Below are 24261 nucleotides of genomic sequence, written 5' to 3'. Positions count from 1 at the left end.
CACAGCTCTTTCGGAGGCCCTGTATCAGCACATCACAGAATTTCACACTGTTGATCTTTTTCTTTTTTTCCAGAACCTTCTGTTTCTTTGCTTTGCACAACTCCACTTTCTCCTGCTCCTTCTACTACCTTTCCAGTTACTGCTCAGCTTCTTTCCCTGCTTCCCCTACCTTGGCTAAGTTCTGGCCTTCAAGATGCCATCTGCTACCCTTATCTCTTTCCCTACAGATCCATCTCTTCAGCTCCTGATCTCCTGTGGAGTTCTTTCTCTATTTGACTTGCTCACCGAGTCCCTTCCTCTGGCGACACGCAGGGCCTCAAAACCAAACATTTTTCGTAAGAAAACAGTGTTTTCTCCTTTACCCTATCATCAGAGCCTCGATTTTTCCATCACTGTCACCACCACCAGCAATCAGTTGGCAGATCTCAAGGAGTTGAGGGCCCTAACACTTCTTCAGTCTCTCCTCTTCTGCAAACTCATTCTGCTGCTTGGTTCAGGCCCCCATTGTCTCCTGCTCTGATGAGTACAGCAGTCCCGTTGTCTTGTTTTGGGTTCAGCCTCTCCCAACTCTGTTCAATCTTCTCGAATTCCTCCAGAGTGATCTTCATGCACAAATTATTGCTCCATTGCTTAAAAAATCTTGCCATCTCTCCACCATCCAGAGGATAAAATAAAAACTCAGTATGTCAGAATTGTGTGATGGTTTAGTCTGGAGACTCAGGAGGCAGCCATCTTGGTTCATATCCTGGCTCCATATTTGCTGCATGAGTTTTGGAAAGTTATTTAACGACTATGTGCTTCTGCTTCTTCAACTGCAATATGGAGATGATAATAGTATCCACCCCCTAGGGTGGTTATAAGGATTGAGTGAGTTAATATATATAAAGTGCTTGAAGTCAGGACCTACAACTATTATTACCGTTAGAGCAAAATTTCTCAGGACTCTGTTATGTACCTCAGAGTTAGTTGGGTGCATTGACATATCCACTAAACATGATGCTCCTTCCAACCAATATTGTTTGAACGTTGTTTTCAATTACTTGGAGAGAGGTAGAGCCCATGGTGGAGGAAAGGTGGAGAAGAGCTGCTGTTGGCAGCTCTCCATTCCTCTTCTATTTTTCCAGGCAATTCTGCTCTGGTTCATCAACTCCTTTTTGTATCTTTCCTAAGTGAGAACGTGGAAAGTACAATTTCTCCATTTTATTATAGTGCCAAGGCCGTTCAAGTTTCCCTTTGCCCCTGGCAGCTGCTGGCTGACCTACTCCTTAATCTGGCTCTGATATTCCATAGACACAGGTCCACCAACTCCTTTGTGCTCCCTAAGCAAACCATTTCCTAATAATTTTATGTCTTTTTTTTTAAAGATTTTATTTATTTATCTGACAGAGAACAGAGAGAGAGACAGCCAGCGAGAGAGAGAACACAAGCAGGGGGAGTGGGAGAGGAAGAAGCAGGCTCCCAGCAGAGGAGCCTGATGTGGGGCTTGATCCCAGAACGCCGGGCTCACGCCCTGAGCTGAAGGCAGACACTTAACGACTGAGCCACCCAGGCGCCCCTAATTTTATGTCTTTATATGTATTGCTCCAACTGTCTAGAATCCTCTTCCCTTTCCTTCCATGTCACCTCCTCTGTGAAGCTTTCTGCTCTTCCAGACAGATCCGGTTAAGCTTCCCTTCCATTCCTTAAAAATACTTCTGGTATGATGCTTATAGCTATATAGAGCCTTGTATTTGTTATATTAAAATTATTTATATAGCTGTTTTCCTTTTTAATTCTAGATTTCAGTCTTTTGGTTGCAAGAATTATGGCTTATATTTGAGTCTGACGCATAGTAGGCTGAAAACCTGTCAGGAGCGAATGCAATCCAGCCTGGCAAGCAAATCACAGTATCTGAAAATTCACAGCTGGAGTTCCAGACAAGCGTTCATCATGCGGTTGGGCACTAGATAGAGGATCCAGGAGCTAGGGAGGGTCCTGGATTATTGGTGTAAAGTTCCTAAAACTTTCCTGCCTATATTTAGGATTCATTCCAGAAATTTAGGCTACGCCTACAAGTGGAAACTTGTTTCCGAAAAGGGCTGCCATGGGCTGAGGATTCTAGTAGAACCTGATAAGGGAGTGACTTAAACATTCCTGCCTCTGAGTCACAGATACATTTGCAGTTTCTCAGCCCCCGGTCTATCTTTCTTGGATGAAGGGAGAGCTGGAAAGACAGAGAACTTTCTTTCTTTCTTTCTTTCTTTCTTTCTTTCTTTCTTTCTTTCTTTCTTTCTTCTTTCTTTCTCTCTCTCTCTCTCTTTCTCCTTCCTTCCTTCCTTCCTTCCTTCCTTCCTTCCTTCCTTCCTTCCTTTTCTTTCCTTTCTTTCCACCAGAGGTAAAAAGAGGGCAGTCCTGTGTGATAAGCTGTGAGGGATAAGGCAGAAATGAAAAACCACTGCTGAAGCTCAGTGCTGATATCAGCAGGCCAACTCTCCCCATTGCTTACATTAAGCTGCCTGCGCTGTCTTCATTAAATCTGAGAAATGGGCCAAGTAGTGCCTGTCACCTTGCATGGTAGAATCTACGTAATAAACTCATGTCCGTAGGATATCTGATAGGCAGCCTTTGAGAAATGCCATACACTTTCCGTCGGCATGACCTTCATCTTCCCCAACAGAACCTGGGTAATATTTGCATAATTGCTGTGTTAAGTGTTTTCTTATTTCTAGTGTAAGCAATACTTATTTAAAAGACATTTGCTCATGGCACTTAAAAAAAGTAGAACTTTTTAAAAGATTTATTTATTTATTTTACAGAGAGAGAGAGTGCAAGAGTGAGCAAATGGGAGGAGTGGTAGAGGCAGAGGGGGAGAGAGAATCTCAAGCAGACTCCCCGCTGAGCACGTAGCCTGCCTAGGGGATCCCAGGACCCAGAGATCATGATCTGAGCCAAAATCAAAAGTTAGCTGCTTAAGCGACTGAGCCACCCAGGTGCCCTGAAAAATTAGAGCCTTTATTAAAAAAATCTCAATGCCAGTACATTTTCTGGGTAAAGGTAAATTAAAGAGAAATACATAAAAACTAAAATTCAGTCTCTTTTCTAGAACAGAAGCAAGGTTTGTTTACATTAGACTAAATCTTCAGTAAACCTGCCTAATAATCCTGGGATTATATTATTCATGCCTGGTTCATTTTCTCTTTTTTCCATCTTTGTCATTAAGACCGAGACCGTGTTTAGACGCTGCCTGGTAGGAAACATGTAGTAGGCATTTTGTGAATGTTATGACACATCTCGCCTTTTCTTACTCCCCCTTCTCAGTTTCTATATCCCTCATAGTAGCTTCTGTGTTTGTTTTATTTTTATTGAGGTATAATTGACATATAACATACTATTAGTTTCAGATGTACAGCATAATGATTTGGTATTTATCTACATGGTGAAATGATCACCACCGTAAGCCTAGTTACCATCAGTCACCGTACATAGTTGTAATTTTTTTCTTGTGATTGAACATTTAAGGTCTACTCTCTTAGTAACTTCAAATATAGAATATAGTATCATTAACCATGTTGTACCTCACATCCCCATGACTTCTTTTATAACTGGACGTTTCTACCTTTTGACCACCTTTACCCATTTCCCTCCTTATCCCCCCAACACTGCCTCTGGCCACCACCAATCTGTCCTTATAGTGGTTTTAAAATTTCAAGCTTTGTAGGAATTTGGGATTAAAAATGCAGACTTTTATGAATGCTGATTCAGGATGTCCGGGGTATGTATGCTGTGGAAATGGGTGATGGAAAGGAATCTGCATTTTTACCACGTGTTCGGATGCTTTCCTTGTTTTTCTGAACTTCTGAATAAAAGCTCTCTCTTGCTTTCCTGGAGTTCTTCCTGCTGTCTTTTCTCATCTGTTCTTGAGCAATTTGGGCTGGTTACCTCCACTGTTATCTGCGCTCAGTACATGAGCCCGGGCCTCAACTGCTTGAAAGCAGAGTGCATTAAAATAAATAAAACAATTTTATTAAATTTATACTTATCTCTAATGGCTAGAGTTATGAAGAAAAGGAAATAAATATAGCTCTAATATATTTTAAGAGCTAAAGCCACGTAATTATAGAACATAACATTTAAGCTATATTTGCAGTCTTTAAATGGAAATTTTAAAGATGGGTCATAATTCGTTTTAGATTCTCTTGGGGTTCAATCTTAGAGATGTTCCAGAGGATTCTCTATGGATTACTTAAATATGTAATTACAATACCCGGGGGATCTCAGCATTTAATCAGCCTAAAAAATTCTATTAGTAGCCATAGACAAACTGAATTTAGTTTGTCAAATTGTGGAATTTACTCGCTTGCTTTTGAACATATTGGTAACATGTATATTGGAAACAGTGTTTGTATAAGAATTAGCAATAAACTAAACCTAATGACCGAATATGACTTTGTGTATTCAGGACTGTATGTTATATTTGTTCCAAAAAAGTTTCTTAAAAAATGTTCTATTACAAAATTAGTATGTTATTATGAACAAAAAGATAAAGTAAATATAAATGAGGAGAAAAATAACCCATTACTCTATGGTCTTAAATGACCACCATTCACATCTTGGCATGTAACCTTTAGAATTATTTTTTATACACATATCAATCTATAAATGTATGGAAGCATACCATGCACACTGTTTTGAATCCTTTCAGGTGAGTAAGAAATCTAAAAGTACAGTCTGCCGCTGTATAGCTTTGCCTCCTGAGCTCCCACTCAAACCAATCCTTTGCCCCAAACAGTGCTTGCTTGCTTCTCTCACTTGTACTCTCCTTCTGTCTTTCTTCCTTTCCCTTTCTTCCTTTCTCTTTCTTCCTTTCCCTTTCTTCCTTTCTCTTTTTCTTTCTTTCTTTCTTTCTTTCTTTCTTTCTTTCTTTCTTTCCTTCCTTCCTTCCTTTCTTTTCTTTTTCTTTCTTTCTTTCTTTCTTTCTTTCTTTCTTTCTTTCTTTCTTTCTTTCTTCTTTCTCTTTCTTTCCTTCTTTCTTTCTTCTTTTCCTCCTATCCAAAGCCTACCTTTGGAGTTCTACCTCCTTCCTAAAGTCTTCCATGATTCTCCAAACCACAGAGATTTCTGGCTTTTCTGAGCTCATTGAAATACTTGTCAGTACCAATCACTGGGTTTGAGTAAATAGGAGTAATGAAGGGCATGTAGAAGGAAAGGGATTGGAAAGAAATTCAGCACTACAAGGAAAACTTTGAACAGAATATAAAAGAATGTGTTAAACTCATATCATATAATATTATTGCCGTTTTTTGAGTAGTTGAGCTTAATAAACCTTAAATTCATTGCAAAGAAAAGCATATGCATTTTTTTGGATTAAAGATTGTTTTTGATTAAATGTTCTGTATTAGTTATTTTAAGTTTGATTTAAATCAAAACTTAAACAATTTAATTTAAATTAATTTGAATTCTAAAAACAAATTTAAGTATGTATAAGTATTTAGTATATAGTAAGGGAGTTTTTCAGATCATTGTGGAAAGAAAGGATAATTCAGTAAATGAAATTGAGATGAATCCATCTCCACAAATATCAGCACAGATCAACATAAAATCTATATATAAAAAGCATGAACCTACAAAAAGAAAACTTCGGTAAATATATAATTTTTGGAGGGGGATAGAATTTTCTAAATCCCTTATATAGAAAAATTGGCACATGGTGGCTACTAAATAGTTATTGAATGAATGAATAAAATGCAAAAGCAAAGGAGGGGACCATAAAGAAAAGATCAGTAGATTTGACAACATAAATATCTTAATATTTTATATTTTATTATTATTATTAAATTTGAAAAAACTGTCATTTGAAAGACAAATGACAAACTCAGAAAATACCTATAATATAAAGGGTTAGTGTTTCTACTAAATAAGTAACTCTTGCAAATTAGTAAGAGATCAACATTTCAATAGAAAAATCAATTAAACCATGTATAAATATGTCACCGAAGAATAAACATAAATGGTTACTAAACATATAAAAATGGTTCTAGTTTTATTAGTTAACAAAAGAGTGCACATTTACACAAACTCTAATTTGTCATGTATCAAAGTGACAGATTTAAAAAAACACCACATATCCCATGTTGGTAAGAGTGATGAGAAATAGCAGGCTTAATGCAATATTGTTGTATTTTATAGAGCGGCAGTTTGGGATACATTTTATAAAATTAAAAACTGAACTTAGCTTTTGGTTAGGTCATTCCATTTCTAGGAAAATTTCCCTAAGGGAAGTACAGATTTGCAAAAAGAGTAGCTACAACAGTGTTCATAGAATTTTTTTCTATAGTAAACAGTTTAATACCCAACACTTAGAGATCCTATCCCCCACCTCTATTGAAGTATAACTGACAAATAAAAATTGTATAGATGTAAGGTGTATGACAAGATGATTTGATAACCATATACATTATGAAATGATTATCACAATCAAGCAATTTAACGTATCCACCACCTCATATAGTTATCTTAGTTTTCTTTTGTGGTGAGAATGCTTATGATCTACTCTTGTAGCAATTTTCAAGTATACAATACAGTATTATTAAGTCATCATGTTGTGCATTAGCTCCCAGAGCTTATTCATCTTATAACCGAAAGTTTGTACCCTCAGACCAACCCTTTCTCCCCAACCCCTCCCCACCAATTGGAGATTAGTTAGTGCTGGTGTTCGTGCTCTGGAGCTTGAGTCCAGGCTTGGCTATTCACAACTGACTGGACTCATGCTATGGCCTAACTTCTCTGTGTCTCAGCGTACTCATCTGTAGAATGGGAGTACATGTAGTCCCTATCTCACAGGGTGGATGTGAGACTTCAATGTGTTCTGCAGAAAGTGTTTAATAAGTATTAGCTATGATTTTGTTCATGTTTAAGAATGATATATCCATATATTGGATACTATTCAGCCATTAACCTAGTAACTTAGAAGGCTATTCAACCACATGCAAAAGTATTTGTTACCTGTTGTCAAACAAAAAAGGTCACATACAAAATTATACATAAATTATCACATTTAAAAAATTACATAAGTGCATTGGAAAAAAACTGAGAAAGAGACATGTAAATGATAGCAGTTTGTATCTTTAGATGGCAAAATTATGGGTCATTTTAATCTTTCTTTGTGTTTGTCACCTTTACATTTTTTACAATAAACCTTTTTTATAGGGAGAATGAGATAAACCATCAAATAAATAATAAAAACAATACCCTATGCTAAATCACACTTTTTCATGATTGTAAGTTGCCTATATGAAAAATAGGATAGTTTTGATACATTAAAGTATCAAACTGTATATCAATACTGACAAAAACATGGGCTTTATAATTTTATAGACTGGATTTGAGTTCTGAGCTGTGTGAACTTGGACATGTTATTAATACACTTAACCCTTAGATTCTTCCCTGTGAAAGGGGGATGAGTATCTTCGCCTATCCAAAAGGAATGTTGTGAAGCTCGTTCATGAATTAAACAGGGATACAGAAATACAAGATCTTGCAGCCATCAAGCCCTACTGGTGCTGTTAGATTTTCTGTCCTGGAGATCACATCTCCAGGAATTTTTTCTTTTTTCTTTCTTTTTTTTTTAATCAATGAGGTGCTTGGGAGTTTGAGAGTCTTCTTAGTTACTATTAAAAACTCATCATACGAATCACTCATCTGGCTCCAGATTAATTCTTTGGTATAAATTTCTTTCCTCTTTTATTTTGCTACCACGATATGAGGGGCTGTGAGTCATTAAATTAAGGCAACTTGAATTTCTGAAAATTCTGTCTTTGTTTAAGATGGTTTTCCCAAAGTAAACTGATATTTTACAGTGAGTTTTGAAAGAGACCCAGTTTAATATATTTTTTTAATAGGGACAATGTTAGAGGTAGTTGGAGGGAATTGGAAAAATAGTAAGCAATAAAGGAAAATTATAATAATCAGTAATAAAAAAATAAAATCTATAATATATTTCTAGAGTTTAACCACTGTAGAGAAAGAACCTTGTTCTTCAGTCCAACTATTTTCTTTTCTCTTTGTCTTACTCTTAGCTATTATTAACAAAGATCAGATGGAAGTGTCCCAGAATTTGTAAGTGATTTGCATGATGGTTTTCAAGTTTCAGAGAGAAAAAAGCTAAAAAAACAAAATGAAAAAACAGAGAAAAAAGCTGGCAGCTCACAAAAGTAAAACTTTTAAGGAAATTCAAACACTATTGAAATATGTTTTATTATAAGTGCGAAAAATATAGAGTTGGAAGTGCTGCGTTTACTGGAATCTTTTTTATTTTTATGACAACAGCCGCAAAACGCATGAAAGATGACCTAAGACTAGCTTTCGATTATTGTTTTTCCTTTTCTATATCTTTCCTGTCAAGCGATTTCACCAATGATAACCAAATTTATAATCCTTCTAATCTCTAATCTTTAATATAGCTTGCTCCTGAGACCAAGGCAGTCATCCATTGGATCATGGATATTCCTTTCGTGCTCTCTGCCAATCTCCACGGAGGAGACCTTGTGGCCAATTACCCATATGACGAGACGCGGAGCGGTAGGTGTTCCTCCTGCTTCTCTAATGGTTCATGCACGGTTCACAATCGCTTTGTGAGGGTTTACAGGATGATTTCTATAATATTCTTTTAAGAAACTGGCCATTAAGTGATTTTGCCTGTAGAAGGACCTATGTTTATTTCATGTGGCATTGGTATAAATATTTGGCAGAAAAGGACTGTAACTTTTTAATAAGTTTAGATGAGAAACGTGATCTTGACAGAATGCAAGAGAGAGGGAGAAAACAGACCTCATGAACTTGGGTCACTCTCGAACTGTGGTGGGATTGAGAGATACTGGAAATGACACGTGTTTGTGTACAAGATGAAAATGGAAGCAGTCTTTTTGGAGCTTGTTCAGGGCGGGTATGGATCTCTCTGCGTTTTACCATACACTCATGCTTTTGCATTTGGAACTGTTTCTAGTGGTGTCAGGGAGAGGAAGTGGTGCTTTGACTTTCTTGAGCCAGTTTTAGTTAAATTTTAGGCACAGCAAGCTTTAGCCAGATAGTTATTTTCAACTTACTTTTTGTCGCTCCAAGAAATTTCCTGCTTTGGATGGGTTCTCAGGGGCCTTTGAAGAATTTATTCTTTGCAAGCACATGATGATAATTTTAGATATTGGAAACTTTGAGCCTGGAAGAAAGTCTTTGGTGAAACATCATTAAAATTTAGAGATTTTGTAGTTTGTCGAGAGCTGTGAAATTTAAAAGCCTGGCATTTTGTATCATATATGAAGATGACTACAGCTTATCAAAATATATATTATTTATTTCCATGTTACACATAGGAATTTTTTTAAACTTTAAAGTCAAATACTGAAAAATATGTGTGAGAATGGTTCATGGTAGTTATGAGGTTACATTTTTTAAACTAAAAATTTTAACAATGGATGTTTCCTTACTGCTTTCTCAAATCTAGTTTACTACAAGCTTACCACCTTTTCTCATGAGCTTTCAGCCCTTAAGTAGAAAGTTCGTTCTACCCAATTTCTACATTGTGCTGTGGAACGGAGTGGTATATAACTTCAACACTAAGTGTAATTGTTGAGCACTTAGACCGTCACTCCTTTCCCATTGTGATGTTGCTAAAAAAATACATCAGCAGGAGACAACATTGAATCCCTCTTCGGAAAACACGCAGTGCTCTTTGGTCTATATTAATTTCTTTAATCTCGTGGGTTTATTTTCTAGGTAGTGCTCATGAATATAGCTCCTGCCCAGATGATGCCATTTTCCAAAGCTTAGCTCGGGCGTACTCCTCTTTTAACCCACCCATGTCTGACCCCAATCGGCCTCCGTGTCGCAAGAATGATGACGACAGCAGCTTCATAGATGGAACAACCAATGGTGCTGCTTGGTACAGTGTGCCCGGCGGTGAGTTTCCGTTTCTCTTTGTGCTTAAGTGATCGTGAATTATTTATAATTGCCATTTAGATGTAGAGAGCTTTCGGTCCTCCTCAAACATTAAGAAATAGACGGAACCTAGGGTTCATCTATTAAAATTAGTTTCCTGCATGAATGGTTGCTAGGTATAATTTTGTTTTCGTTGATTTTTAAAAATTAAGATGCTAACTGAAGACATATAAGAAAGAAAGACATCCATGGGGAAAATATAAATCGAATATTGGGAAATACCCTACTTTTCAAATTCTGGCTTTAGGGAATAAGATAGCTTCCTTATTATGTTAGTTAAGCTTTTATTGTAGGCAGATGTATGCTTTGGAGGGCAGTGTATCTTGGTCCATATACCTTTTATTTTTCTTTTAAATGATGGGATAATGGAGACTATTCGATGTGGAACATTAGTTTATATTCACTACTGTAACAAGCACTGTTAGATCATAAAGCTCTTCACCTTTTATGGGGTCTGAAAAGGGAGAAGGCAGCACAGCCGCTGGAGGAAGCATCTTCTAGGCGACCAGGGCAGCAATCCCGGCTGCCTTTGCCCGATGTAGACTTTATAGAACTCTTATTTTCATGGCTAGCCGGACCACCAACAGTTGTGTAATACTCACTCTACCCAGGACGAAGAATGAAATGTAAAGATACTGATTTCTTTTTTTTCCCGCCTCTTTGCCCAAGTACGATTCTCTATGACCAACCTGGAAATGCAAGAGAATTAGGGCAGTTGCAGCACTAGCTAATTATATAGGATTTGGGTTTGCTTAATATACTTCTTTTATTGAATTATGCCCTGAGAACAGTATTCTTCCTGATTTTTTTTCTTTCTGATATATGTTTGTTCAGTTTTAATTTATATTTTGTGTCAGGTCAGATCAGATTCAGCACTATTTTCCCCCTATAGCCTGAGAAATAAAGTCAGATTTAGGATTTAGACTATGTTGAATACGTCAAACAGGAAGTAATTTTATAATTCAATTTTTATAAAAACTTTAATGATTCCTTTGGAATTATTAAATTAGGTTTATGGACAAATAGTGTATTGTCTACAGAACACCAAGAAATGTATATCTGTAAAATAATGACAATAATATTAATAATAATAATATTAATCTTAGTGATTATGAACCACAATAATCAAAGAAAGCTTAGACTTTCTTTCGCTTTCTAGATAGTGAATGAAGTCAGTGTCTTAAGTCCATGTTTTCTAGAAGCAGAGCCTGAGACAGGGATTTGGATGCTCATAATTTATTGAGGAAGTGCTATTTAGGAAAAATCCTGTATGGAATTTAGGGAAGCAGGGTAGGGAGGGGGATAGAGCTGAGCAAGGATGTGGTCATAGGGACAGCGTAGCTTTGGCCTGAACCATTGGGAGGAAGGCCTCAAGTGTAAATCACAGGCAGGGTATCCTGTCCTGAGGCAAGGGGACCAGCTTTTGGTGGCTTCCTATCAGTCAGTTTTTGGTTGGGTATTGCCCTGGAGGGTTTTGGAATGGGAGATAGGAGGGTGTAACCTCCCAAGCCAGGGGGTTTCTATCAGCAGCTCTCCCGGAAAGTAGGGGCAGTTCTGAGCTCTTCATAGCCAAGACTCAAACAGCAATTTAGGGATGGGCCCCCTGGCAATCTTGTGGGTACCAGCAGCATTCACTACTAGCTTGAATCAGGTTCAAATTAAAATTGTTCCGGATGCAGAATCTTCTCTCTTAGTGCAGTTTGCAGTGTTCTTAATATGCTTCATATGTAGTAGATATTCAGTGATTGTGAAATTAGTATGTAGTATATTATTAAGACTCCCAAGCCCTCAGAAATTTACTGTGCTATTGGTTGGACTTAAAGAACAAAATAGTATGTCAGACCATCTTATATGACCGTCCAAACTCTTCCCGGATAGAGAGGTAGGTTTAGAGGGATGCACATTTCTTTAGTAGGACAGTACGAGTTGGGGGTTTGACCCTATTGTCTTTTTAAAAAAAAAATTATTACTTAAAAATTTTATTTTTTCCCCGGGTTTATGGACATATAATTGCATATAACATTGTGTAAGTCTAAGATGTATGATGTGATTTATTTTGTGTATGTATTGCATGAATGATTACCTAATAAGTTTAGTTAACACATCCATCGCTTGACATAGTTACCATTTTCTTTTTTTTGTGGTGAGAACATTTAGTATTTACTCTCTTAACAGCTTTCAAGTTTATACAGTATTGTTAACTATAGTCACCATGCTGTACATTAGCTTCCCAGAACTTACTTACCTTATAACTGGCAGTATGTACTCTTTGACCAACATCTCCTTATTTCTCTGTCCCCCTCTTGGCAACCACTACTCTATTCTCTGTTTCTATAAGTTTGGCTTTTTAAAATTTCATATATAAGTGAGATCATTCAGTATTTGTCTTTCTTTGTCTGACTTATTTCACTTAGCATAATGCCTTCAGGGTCCATCCTTATTGTTGCAAATGGCAGGATTTCCTTAATTTTTATGGCTGAATAATATTCCATTATTTATGTATGCCATATTTTCTTTATCCATCCATCTGTCCATGGACACTTAGATTGTTTCCATGTCTTGGCTCCTGTAAATAACATTGCAGTGAACATGGGAGTGCAGATATCTCTTCTAGATAATGATTTCATTTTCTTTGGATATATACCCAGAATTAGGATCGCTAGATCATATGGTAGTTCTATTTTTAATTCTTTCGGGAACCTCTGAACCTACCATTTTCCATAGTGAATGTACCAATTTACATTCTCACCAACAGTGCACAGAAGTTCTCTTTTCTTTGTATTTTTGCCAACACTTATTGTCTCTTATGTTTTTGATAATAGCCATTCTAACAGGTATAAGGTGATGTCTCACTGTGGCTTTGATTTGCATTTTCCTGATGATTAGTGATGTTGAGGATCTTCTTGTATGCCTGTTGGCCATCTCACGTCTTCTTTGGAAAAATGTCTAGTCAGGTTCTTTATCCATTTTTAATTGGATTATTTGGGGTTTTTTGCTATTGAGTTGAGTTCTGGTATATTTTTTATATTAACCCCTCATCAGATAGTTTGCAAATATTTTCTCCTGTTCTATAGATTGATTGCCTTTTCATTTTTTAACTATTTCTTTTTCTGTACTGAAGTTTTCAGTTTAATGTATTCCTGATTGTTTATTTTTGCTTTTTTTGCTTGTGTTTTGTTGCCATATCCAAAAGTTGTTGCCAAGACCAATGACAGGGAGGTTTTTCCCTTATGTTTTCTTCTAGGGGCTTTATGATTTCAGGTCTTACATTTACTTTTTCAATCCATTTTGAGTTAATTTTTGTGTAAGATAACATTCCAATGTCTTTCATTTGGATGTGGACACCCAGTTTTCCCAATACCTTTCATTAAAGAGATTAGCCTTTTCCCATTGAATAGTCTCAGTTTCCTTGTCAAATATTAGTTAACTGTGTGTGCCAGGATTTATTTCTGGGCTCTTGATTCTGGACTTTTGATCTATGTTTCTGTTTTTATGCCAGTGTCATACCATTTTGATTACTATAGCTTTGTAGTGTAGACTGAATCAGAAAGTGTAAGGTCTCCAGCTTTATTCTTTTTTCTCAAGATTGCTTTGGCTGTTTGGTGTCTTTTGTGGTTCCGTATAAATTTTAGGATTTTTTTCTGGCGATAAAGAATGCCATTGGAATTTTGATAGTGATTGCTTTGAATCTGTAGATTGTTTTGAGTAGTATGGGCATTTTAATAATATTAATTCTGATCTATGAACACAGGCTATCTTTTCATTTATTTGTATCTTCTTCAGTTTCTTTCATCAATGTCTTACAGTGTTCAATTTATAGATCTTTCACCTCCTTGGTTAAATATATTCCTGAGTATTTTATTGTTTTTGGCATTGTTGTAAATGGGATTGCTTTCTTTGTTTGTTTTTTGGATAGTTCATTGTTAGTTATAGAAATGCAACTGATTTTTGTATGTTGATTTTGCAACCTGCAACTTTAATGAATTTATTTATTAGTTTTAAGAGTTTTTTGGTGTAATCTTTAGGACTTTCTAGGTATAAGATCATATCTGCAAACAGAGGCAGTTATACTTCGGTTTTTTTTTTTTCTAATTTGAATGTCTTATTTCTTTTTCTTGCCTGATTGCTTCGACTAGGACTTCTACTACTATGTTGAATAGAAGTAGTGAGAGTGGGCACCCTTTTCTTGTTCCTGACCTTAGAGAAAAAGCTTTCAGCCTTTCACCATTAAGTATGAAGTCAGCTGTGGGCTTGTCATATATAGCCTTTATTATGTGGTGGCACATTCCTTTTACATCCAATTTGTTGAGTTTTTATCATGAAAAGATGTCTTTTTATGCAAATTTTGTGATGATCGTGATATTTATCTTTCATTCAATCAATATGGTGTGTCACATTTGTTGATGGTAGAATTCAGCAGTGAAACCATCTTGTCTTGAGCTTTTCTTTGTTGGGAAATTTTTGATTGCTGGTTCAATCTTACTAGTAACTGATCTGTTTCAGATTTTCTGTTTCTTCGTAATTCATAATTCAGTCTTGGTAGGCTGTATGTCTCCAGAAATTTACCTCTTTCTTCTAGGTTATCCCACTGTTGGTCTGTAATCGTTGATAGTAGTCTCTTAAGATTTCTGTCATTTCAGTTGTAATGTCTCCTCTTCCATTTCTGATTATTTTTTGAGTTTTCTCTCTCTTAATTCTTAGTCTAGTTAAATGTTTGTCAGTTTTGTTTATCTTTTAAAAAAAAAAACCCAGCTGTTAGATTTGTTGATCTTTCCTTTTGTTTTTCTTGTCTGTATTTCATTTGTATCTGCTCTGATCTTTGTTATTTCCTTCTTTCTGCTAACTTTGGACTTAGTTTGTTCTTCTTTTTTGAGTTCCTTGATGTATCAAGTTAGATTGCTTATTCAAGATCTTTCTTTTTTCTTAATGCAAGCATTTATTATAATAAACTTTCCTCTTACAACTGCTTTTACTGTATCCCATAAGTTTTGGTATGCTGTGTTTCTATTTTTGTTTGTTTCATAATATTTTCGTTTCCCTTTTGATTTCCTTTTTGACCCATTTGTTGTTCAGAGGTGTGTGTTGTTTTAATTTTCTACATAATTGTGAATCTATCCTGCATAATATTCCCTTGGGGCTTGAGAAGAATGTGTATTTCTGCTGTTGGATGGAATGTTCCATATATGTCTGTTAGGTACAATTAGTCTAACATATAGCTCAAGGGCAGTTTTTCCTTACTGATTTCTGACTGGATAATCTATCCATTGTTGAAACTGGGATATTGAAGTCTCCTATTATTATTGTATTGATGTTTATTTTTCCCCTCAGGTCTGTTAGTATTGGCTTAATATATTTAGATGCTCCAGTGTTGAGTGCATATATAATTTTCAAGAGTTATGTCCTTTGAGAAATTTACTCTTTTATTATTTTATAATGACCGTTTTTGTCTCTTGTTACAGCTTTTTGGCTTAAAGTATATTTTGTCTGATAAAAGTATAGTTACCCCTACTCTTTTTAGGTTTCCACTTTAATGGAATATCTTTTTCCATTCCTTCACTCTAAGCTTTCATTGTCCTTAAAGATGATATGAGGCTCTGAGGCTCTGGTAGGCACCATATATTTGAGTCTTGGGTTTTTTTTTTTTTCATTTTAAAAAATCTGTTGAAATACTCAATGTCTTTATGGGGAACTTAAACCATTAACATTTAAAAGACATATTAATACCATCTTATTGTTTTCTGGCTGTTTTGTAATTCCCTTGTTCTTTTCTTCCTCTCTTTCTGACCTCCTTTGTGAATTGATGATTTTCCCTAGTGATGTGCTTTGGTTTTTGTACCTTTATCTTTTGTGAATCTATTATAAGTTTTTGCTTTGTGGTTAGCATGAGGCTTACATCTTATAGACTTAGCAGTCCATTTTAAGCTGATAACAACTTAATTTTGATGGTTTACAAAAACACTTTTTATGCCATTCCCCACCAATATTTTGTTTTCGATGTCACAGTTTACATTTTTTTCATGTTACATATTCATTAATGAATTATTGTGGCTATAGTATTTTTAATACTTTTGTCCTCTAATTTTCATACTAGAGTTAAATGATTAACACATTACCATAATACAGTATTATTTTGGATTTGACTCTATACCTATCTTTACCAGCGTGTTGCATATTTTTGTATGTTTCCATGTTAAAAATTAGTATCTTTTCATTTCAGCTTCAAGAACGCCTTGCAGTATTTCTTGTTAGATAGTTCCAATGGTGATGAACTCCTTCAGCTTTTGTTTGTTTGGGAAAGTCTTTATCTCCTTAATTTCTGAAGGACAACTTTGCTGAGTAAAGTTTTCGTGGTTAGAAGTTTTTTTCTTTCACTTTGAACACATCATCCCACTGTCTCCTGGCCTATAAGATTTCTGCTGAGAAATCTGCTGATAGCCTTATGGGTGGGGGTGGGGGAGTTCTTTTGTAAGTCATAAGCTTTTTCTTTCTTTCTTTCTTTTTTCCCTTTAGCTCCTTTTAAGATTATTTCTTTGTTTTTGATTTTTTTTTTAAAGATTTTATTTATTTGACAGAGAGAGGGGCAGCAAGAGAGGGAACACAAGCTGGGGGAGTGGGAGAGGGAGAAGCAGGCTTCCCGCTGAGCAGGGAGCCTGATGCAGGGCTCGATCCCTGAATGCTGGGATCATGGCCTGAGCCCAAGGCAGACGCTTAACGACTGAGCCACCCAGGCACCCCTGTCTTTGATTTTTTTTGACTGCTTTATTCTAATGTGTCCTGGAAAAGATCTTTTTGAATTGAAATTTGTGGGGGACCTATGAACTTGGATGTCCAAATTTCTTCCTGGATTTAGGACATTCTCAGCCATTATTTCTTGATATTAGCTTTCTGCCTCTTCTCTCTTTCTTCTCCTTCTGGGACTCTAGTGATGTGTAGATTGTTTTCTTAATGGTATCCTGTAGTTATGCAAGCTTTCTTCACTCTTTTTCATTCTTTTTTTTTTGTTTTCCTATGACTGAATAATTAAAATTATGACCTGTTTCTGCCTCCTGATTCTTTCTTCTGTTTGATCCAGTCTGCTGTTAATGCTCCCTGTTGCATTTTCCCCCTTTTAATTCTTTGTATTTTGTTGTTTAGCTCCTAAACTTCTGTTTGGTTCTTGTTATGAGTTCTGTCTTTCTGTTAAGCTTCTCATTTTGCTCATGTATAATTCTCCTGATTTCGTGAATTGTGTTTCTGTTTTTTCTTGTAGGTCACTGAGCTTCTTTAAAACAACTGTTTTGAATTTTTTATTGGGAAAATCACAGATCTCCATTTCTTTGGGGTTGGTTACTAGAAAATTGTTGCGTTTGTTTGGTGGTGTCATGTTTCCTTGATTTTTCATGTTCCTTGAAGTCTTGTATTGCTGCCTTCCCATTTGAAGAAGCAGTCACCTCCTTCTGTCTTTACCAACTGGCTTTGGTAGAGTAATAATTTCTCTTAGCCCTGTTAGAAATTTTGAGGCTTTCCCAGAACTTTTATATGAGATACCTCCTCCTTACTTCTTAAGGGGAGAATTCTTAAAATTGTATGCCTTCTTTTGATCCTGCAAGGTCAGGGCAATTGCAGATAGCCTCCTGTTTGCTTTCCCTAGGGCAGTGCTAAATGCTCAGATTTCTCTCAGCCCTGCAGATTTAGGCCAGCTTTCTGTGTTTGCTCATTAGGCATCTGCAAAGGCTCGCTGTTGCTACTGTCAGTGGGATGCAGAGGGAGCTGGCCACAGGGTGAGATGTGTGGATGGGGTGTGCAGAATGTTAGGGGTGCCTGTGGTCCAGTTGAGGGGATCTTCAGGCAAGGGGTACCCAGCGGCTAATGGGTAGGCTTCCTGATGGAGTCTGTGATATGGTTAGTAAGATCCATGTCCCTCTGATACACTCTGAAAGTCTTGGCTGCTGTCCTCTCAGCCATACCCTGCCCCTGGTCATGTAGTATACTTTCGTTTTCTGGATAGAGTGAGAAGGAAGCTGTGTCCAGCACAACTCACTCGCATGTTCCCACTTTCCTTCCCAGGAGAAATCATGGACCAAAAGTTTTCTCTTGGCACTGAGCTGTGCCACCTCAGGGAAGGGGTGATGCAAGTAAAGCAAAACCATTACTCTTACTTTCTTCAGTGCCTCCAGTCTCTGATTTTTTTCCTCCAGTGGTGTGCTGGAACTTCTGCACTGGACTCCTGGCCTTCCACAAAGACAGTCTGTTCTATGGGTGATTGTCAAAATCAGCATTCTTTTTTGAGGAAGATGGTAGGAAACTCCTATTCGGTCATTTTGATGTCATTGTTCCCAGTTATCTTCTTTGAAGCCAATTCCAGCACTGCGGAACACGGTCGATGCCTGCTTTAGCATCCAACAGCAGCAATGTATTAAGCTAAGTGATTGCTTAAGAACCCGAGAGAGGTTCTGCTCTAAGGCAGTAACAGCCTCCCAGTTATGTTGTTCTGTCCCTTATAGTAGGTGATTTTCCTTGTGGCTTCCCACAGGCTACTCAAAATACACTGGTTGGTGTATCTTTTGCTTGGCTCTCAATTCAGCAGAACGGCTTGTGTAGAGTTTTAGTCTCCACATGTATATTTTGACTTTCCATTTGGTGCCTTGGCAGGAATGCAAGACTTCAATTACCTCAGCAGCAACTGTTTCGAGATCACCGTGGAGCTTAGCTGTGAAAAGTTTCCACCTGAAGAGACTCTGAAGAGCTACTGGGAGGATAACAAAAACTCCCTTATTAGCTACCTCGAGCAGGTAAACACTGCCTCCAGCATAAAATGGGAGCTCTGAGAGCATTTAAACCTGGCATACAATCATTTCCTACGAGGAGTCCAGTCTAGGGGAGTCCATTTGACTCAGAATGAGGACGCTACATTTGGAAAACATGTCAGTAGTGGTCCAAACAGGGTTTCATTTGTCATAGGTTTTGTGCCTCATGAATACGCCCTGAAAACTGTCTAAACCGAGATTTGTGGTAAGTGAGGTGATACTCTGTGTTCACTCATATTGCTCTAAGCCCGGCAGACCTAGGACCTGCTTCCACCCTGATTGTCTTTGGCCTGTAGGGCATCCTAGGCAGGACCAGGAAAAGGGTGAGGTAAGTAAGGTACCTACGGTCCCAAACTTAAGGAGGCACTTATTCTCAGGGGCTTTTGGGTATAGGGTCAGCACCTCAGTGTGAATGTCTTCTTAAGTTCTGTGCCCCACGTGCCCCACTGGTCTCAGCGGGATCTGAGGTAATCATAATAACTATAGCTTACCTTTATTGGGCATTTACTGTTTCCCAGGCATTATTCTGAATGCCCTACATGTAATCATTAATGCATTTAATCTTCACAACAACCTTATGAGGGAAGTTGTACCATCATCATCATCGTCATCATCCCAGAATTAAAAATGAGGGATCAGAGACACAGACAAGTCAAACAGCTTGCCTGAAGTCACTCAGAAATTGAATCCAGGCTGTGTCCTTCCTGAATCACCATGCCATATTGCTCTGATGACACAAGCCTAGATCTGTTCTAGAGGGGCACTTAGGTAACCATTTCAGTGGGGTCTATACAGAATTTGGGGGAATCTCATCATCTGTGGGAGTAAGGTACCTTACCTACTGAGTTTGAACCCAGGCAGCCAGTCCCCTGCCAACCCCACATCTCTTACTAGGTTGACATTGGCACCAGGGGCCACAGTGGTGACCTAAAGACTCTGATCCTTGCTTGCAGTGCCTTCACAGTCTTCAAATTCCATTCTGTATGAGGCTGTTTACACCCAAAGCCAGGTAGAGTGATGTCAATTTCACATGACAGCAGATAGTCCAGACTAATTTAAAAACTAATTTGATATGAACAAATGCTGTTAAATAAACATGAAGCTATTTGTATATATGTGGACGACATATACATAGGAAACCGATGCATTTAAAAAAATGTAAAATCAGCTTAAGTATTCTTTTATACATGTCAGCTAGCCATATAATACCTTACTAAAAGTGATTCTCATGGAATAGATCCACTAATTACAAAGATTAAAAATTACTCATTATGCAGGATTTTTTTCAGTCAGTGGAATCCTGCTGCATGTTAATATAAAAAGACATTTTCTTTTTTTTCCCCTAAATTCACTATTTTTAAAAAAGATTTTATTTATTTGACACAGAGAGAGAGAGAGAGACAGTGAGAGAGGGAATACAAGTGGGGGCAGAGGGAGAGGGAGAAGCAGGCTTCCCGCTGAGCAGGGAGCCTGATGTGGGCTCGATCCCAGTCCTGGGATCATGACCTGAGCCAAAGGCAGACGTTTAACGACTGAGCCACCCAGGCGCCCTAAAAAGGCATTTTCAACAACAAAAGCTAAGGCTAATCATCCATGTTGACCCTAGAACAACCTTGATAAGAACCCCTGAATGGTATCTCCCTTGAGGAGAGCTATAAATATATTTTTTGGGTAGAGGAAGTAAGACGGGGTTTTTTGGTGTGTCCTCCGCTTAGATATCAAATAATGCCTCCTTAATGCAGTGCTTTTCATTTTGTTTACATGGTTCTTTCAACAAAAATGTACTCAGCTACTCTGGTGTCTTAGGCACACTGTGAAGCACCAGGGATAGAAGTCTGTCTTCGTATTAGTGAGTTCAGAGACGTCAATACCTAATCACAAGAGAGGACGATAAATGCCAAAATAAAGGGCAGTTACAAAGAGCCATGGCAGCACACTGGGTCCCTAACCCAGTCCTGCTCATTAATTAAAAAAACAGGTTCAGCTGCTGCTCAAGTCTTAGTTCTTAGGAAAAAACTCAAGACAAAACAAAGCAAAATGTGTACCATCAGGAAAGAGGGGAATATGTGTTATATTTATGGTGGCAAGTAGGCATGTATCAACTCATCAATTTATATAGAAATAAGCTGGAAAGAAGAGGGAACAGGTAGTACACTCCTGTTTTATGCCACTTGGAATCAGAATTTGATCTGTCCACAGACCCATAGGATCCACCCTGGTAGGACCTCCGTGTTATGGTACCAGCTGTGAAGAAGCAGTGAGGGTGATACTCACAATGGGCTCATCCAGCCTCCTTCATAGAACACTAAGTTTAGGCAATCAGAGGCTGATGACAGGTCAGTGAAGACTGCCAGAAGTTCTGTGTTGAAATTATTTTGTTGACAATGGGACAGAGTACGGTGGGGCTTAGTAACTGAACACCTGGATCTAAAGTCTAAGCGTGGACTAGTTTACAACTCATGGAAAATAGGTGATTAGGAGTTCTAATTCTGTAATTGGTTGAGAGGAAATCTCTTTCAGGGCTTTGAAGGGATGTTTGCAGGAACTGGATTGTAAAGTTAATTAGGATAAATAGTTTGCTATGGTGGAGAGCTTCTCACTCAATAGCTTTGGAACAGTCTAGTTCTCAAAATTTCCAAAGAAATTCACAAAGAATGGTTCGTGGCACCGACATCAGAATCACCTAGGTTCTTGTTAAAAATGAGTTTCCTGTTCCACCACTGAATCCCACTCCCTGCATGGTGGGACCCCAGAGTCTCCATTTCAGCAAGCTCTTTGGGTGATACTAAGTACGGGAGGGCTTAAGGGTTACTGATATGAACGTTTCTAGTAACAATGGAGAATCTTCTGGATGTTTTGTTCCCCCCCCCCAGCCATGGTTGATTGATGTCCTGGAATCTGAGGAGAGAGCATTTATAGGAGGGACAAGTGTAGTAAATAGCTTCTTCAGGCATGAGTGAAATTTGAACTTCTGTGATTTCCTTTGCAAAAGCCATAAAATGATAGCATTTTCCGATCTGCATTCATGTGGAGTTGTAAGAGCCCATAACACTTCCACTGAGATTTATTACTACAGTGGAATTTTTCAGAGAAGTTTGCTCCAAAATTGCCATATCAGAGATAGATATCTACTTATTTCACTATTTCTTAAATGGCATACTATATGTCTTGGGTTGCAGAGGCAGAAAAAAGAGAAGTCATGAATATTAACTGGATATATTTGTGCCAAATGCAGGCGAACTATATGTTTTTGAAATGATTGTTTGACTTATTTTCGAATGCCAGGGAAATTTAAAACTTTCATTTCTCTAAGGTTTATAATATTGATAATATCAGGATTAGAGTGCCTCAGTGAGCATAAAGTACGTGTGGGTAAATAATGGCTTGTTCACAAGCTTTCTAAATTTCTTTGAAGAGTCCTCATATTAAGAAACTTAAGGTTTGTGGGCGATTGGGATAGGCCGGTGATGTGTATTAAGGAGGGCACATATTGCATGGTGCACTGGGTGTTATATGCAAATAATGAATCATGGAACATTACATCAAAAACTAAGGCTATCCTGTATGGTGACTAACATAACATAATAAAAAATTATTATAAAAAAAATTTAAGGTTTGTATTTTTTCTCTGATTTTCTGCTCTCTCTCTTCCTTTTCTCTAAAATTTTTCTGATCCCCAAATTGCTTTTAGAGAAAGGAAGTACATGTTATTTTTATAGAGTTTTAGGGGTTCTGCTTTTTTTTTTTTTAAATAGGAAATGCAGAAAGATTTGCTTGTTGGTAATCTAGGACATCTCTTTGATAGAACATGGTACTACTGCCAGATTTATTCCCCAAGGACAAAGGCAGACCGGAGACTTATTCTACCTTCTGTAGGAAATACCCCAGTACCCTCAGTAGCAGAAGAAAATTCACTTTCTAGGGCTAGATGGAGTGAGGAGTAAGCTAAGCCTCTGGGAAGTTCGGGCATTTTCTGTTAAGTAATTAAGCTTAATGAATCACCATTTGATATTTCCAGAAGCAGCACGTTCTAGGGAACCTGAAGTGACTCTCTGTCACTTGAAACACGTACTGATTTAGTTGAATTCTGTTTAAAAATGAAGGAGAAAGCTGCTTTCGTAGTTTGCATTTCATTAGTCTTTGACTGCCACTTAATTCAGGGACATTATTCTCGACAGCACCTCTTCCGTTTCCTTTCTAAATCCAGTCTGAGCGCCTGGGGGGCTCAGATGCTTAAGCGGCCCCGGGGTCCTGGGATGGAGCCCCTCATGGGGCTCCCGGCTTGGCGGGCAGCCTGCTTCTCCCTCTCCCTCTACTGTTCCCCCTGCTTGTGCTCTCACGCTCTCTCTGTCAAATAAATAAATAAAATCCTTAAAAAAAGAAATAATAAATCCAGTCTTCAGTTTTGAAGTTCACAGATCTTTCATGTCACTTATTTTCAACCAAAAGAATATTGTTAATGGGTTTACTGCAAGAGGAGTCACAGTAGATCTTTCCAGTCAACGGGAACAAGTATTAAAGGGCTGGAATGTGATTCTTGCTCCTGGCAGTGGCCATCCAACCTATGCACAGGTGACCAAATGTAAGAGGGAGAAAGTAATGAAATATGCTAAGCCCAGAACTACTTTACAGATATGACTTTGGGTTTTTTTTTTTTTTTTCCATTTGGGTGGTTTGGAAGGTATTTCAGTGTCTTTCTTTGGCACAGAACGAAATGTCAGTTTTCAGGCGATTACTTACCATTTGTTCACTTGAGAAAGAACAGTGTAGAGAACGTTCAAAAAAACTGAGCGGCCTTTTGAGCATATTTTGATCCTTAAACAGTGAGGATCTACAGGATTTTGCTAGAAAATAAGGAGATTCTTGATATGAGACGTGTTCTTAGAGCATTTCTAATTTGATATTGTTGGTTGTTCTTGACCTTCACAGATACACCGAGGAGTTAAAGGCTTTGTCCGAGACCTTCAGGGGAACCCGATTGCCAATGCAACCATCTCCGTGGAAGGGATAGATCACGATGTTACGTCTGGTGGGTGTTCTTTGTTATGATCTGGAGGCTAATACGAGCATGATTACTTGTTATTCTAGTTACAATTCTTACGCCATTCTTTTTTTTTTTTTTAAAGATTTTATTTATTTATTTGACAGAGACAGCCAGTGAGAGAGGGAACACAAGCGGGGGGAGTGGGAGAGGAAGAAGCAGGCTCATAGCGGAGGAGCCTGACGTGGGGCTCGATCCCATAACGCCGGGATCACGCCCTGAGCCGAAGGCAGACGCTTGAGGACTGTGCTACCCAGGCGCCCTTCTTACGCCATTCTAAGCAAAACAATTGAATGCCTTCCGTCTCTTTACCTCCCTCTCTGCCAGCTTTGATCTAGTTAAATTTCCTCTGTGGGAGCAGGGCAGGCCGTTACTCGGGATGGTTGCTGGTTTAGAACTTGGGGTGCAGCAGATGGCGCCCTTTCCTCACGCCTCAGCCCGGAGCTGCCGGGTGGTGCCATCCAC

At 37.9% G+C, this 24261-nt stretch overlaps 1 protein-coding gene across 1 annotated transcript in view; it reads left to right on the top strand.

Annotated features, from left to right (window-relative positions):
- CPE (carboxypeptidase E) overlaps positions 1 to 24261 on the top strand; it is a 43349-nt gene that overhangs the window by 11331 nt on the left and 7757 nt on the right. The window contains exons 4-7 of the mRNA XM_034661409.1: positions 8439 to 8556; positions 9748 to 9930; positions 18601 to 18740; positions 23685 to 23784. Of these exons, the coding sequence (XP_034517300.1) occupies positions 8439 to 8556; positions 9748 to 9930; positions 18601 to 18740; positions 23685 to 23784 (541 nt within the window). The remainder of the gene's footprint in view (positions 1 to 8438; positions 8557 to 9747; positions 9931 to 18600; positions 18741 to 23684; positions 23785 to 24261) is intronic.

This window comes from Ailuropoda melanoleuca, chromosome 5, assembly GCF_002007445.2.
Source record: "Ailuropoda melanoleuca isolate Jingjing chromosome 5, ASM200744v2, whole genome shotgun sequence".
NCBI classification, from domain to species: Eukaryota; Metazoa; Chordata; class Mammalia; order Carnivora; family Ursidae; genus Ailuropoda; species Ailuropoda melanoleuca.
Note: the sequence above shows the minus strand (reverse complement) of the source record. Positions and strands in the feature narration are given on the sequence as shown.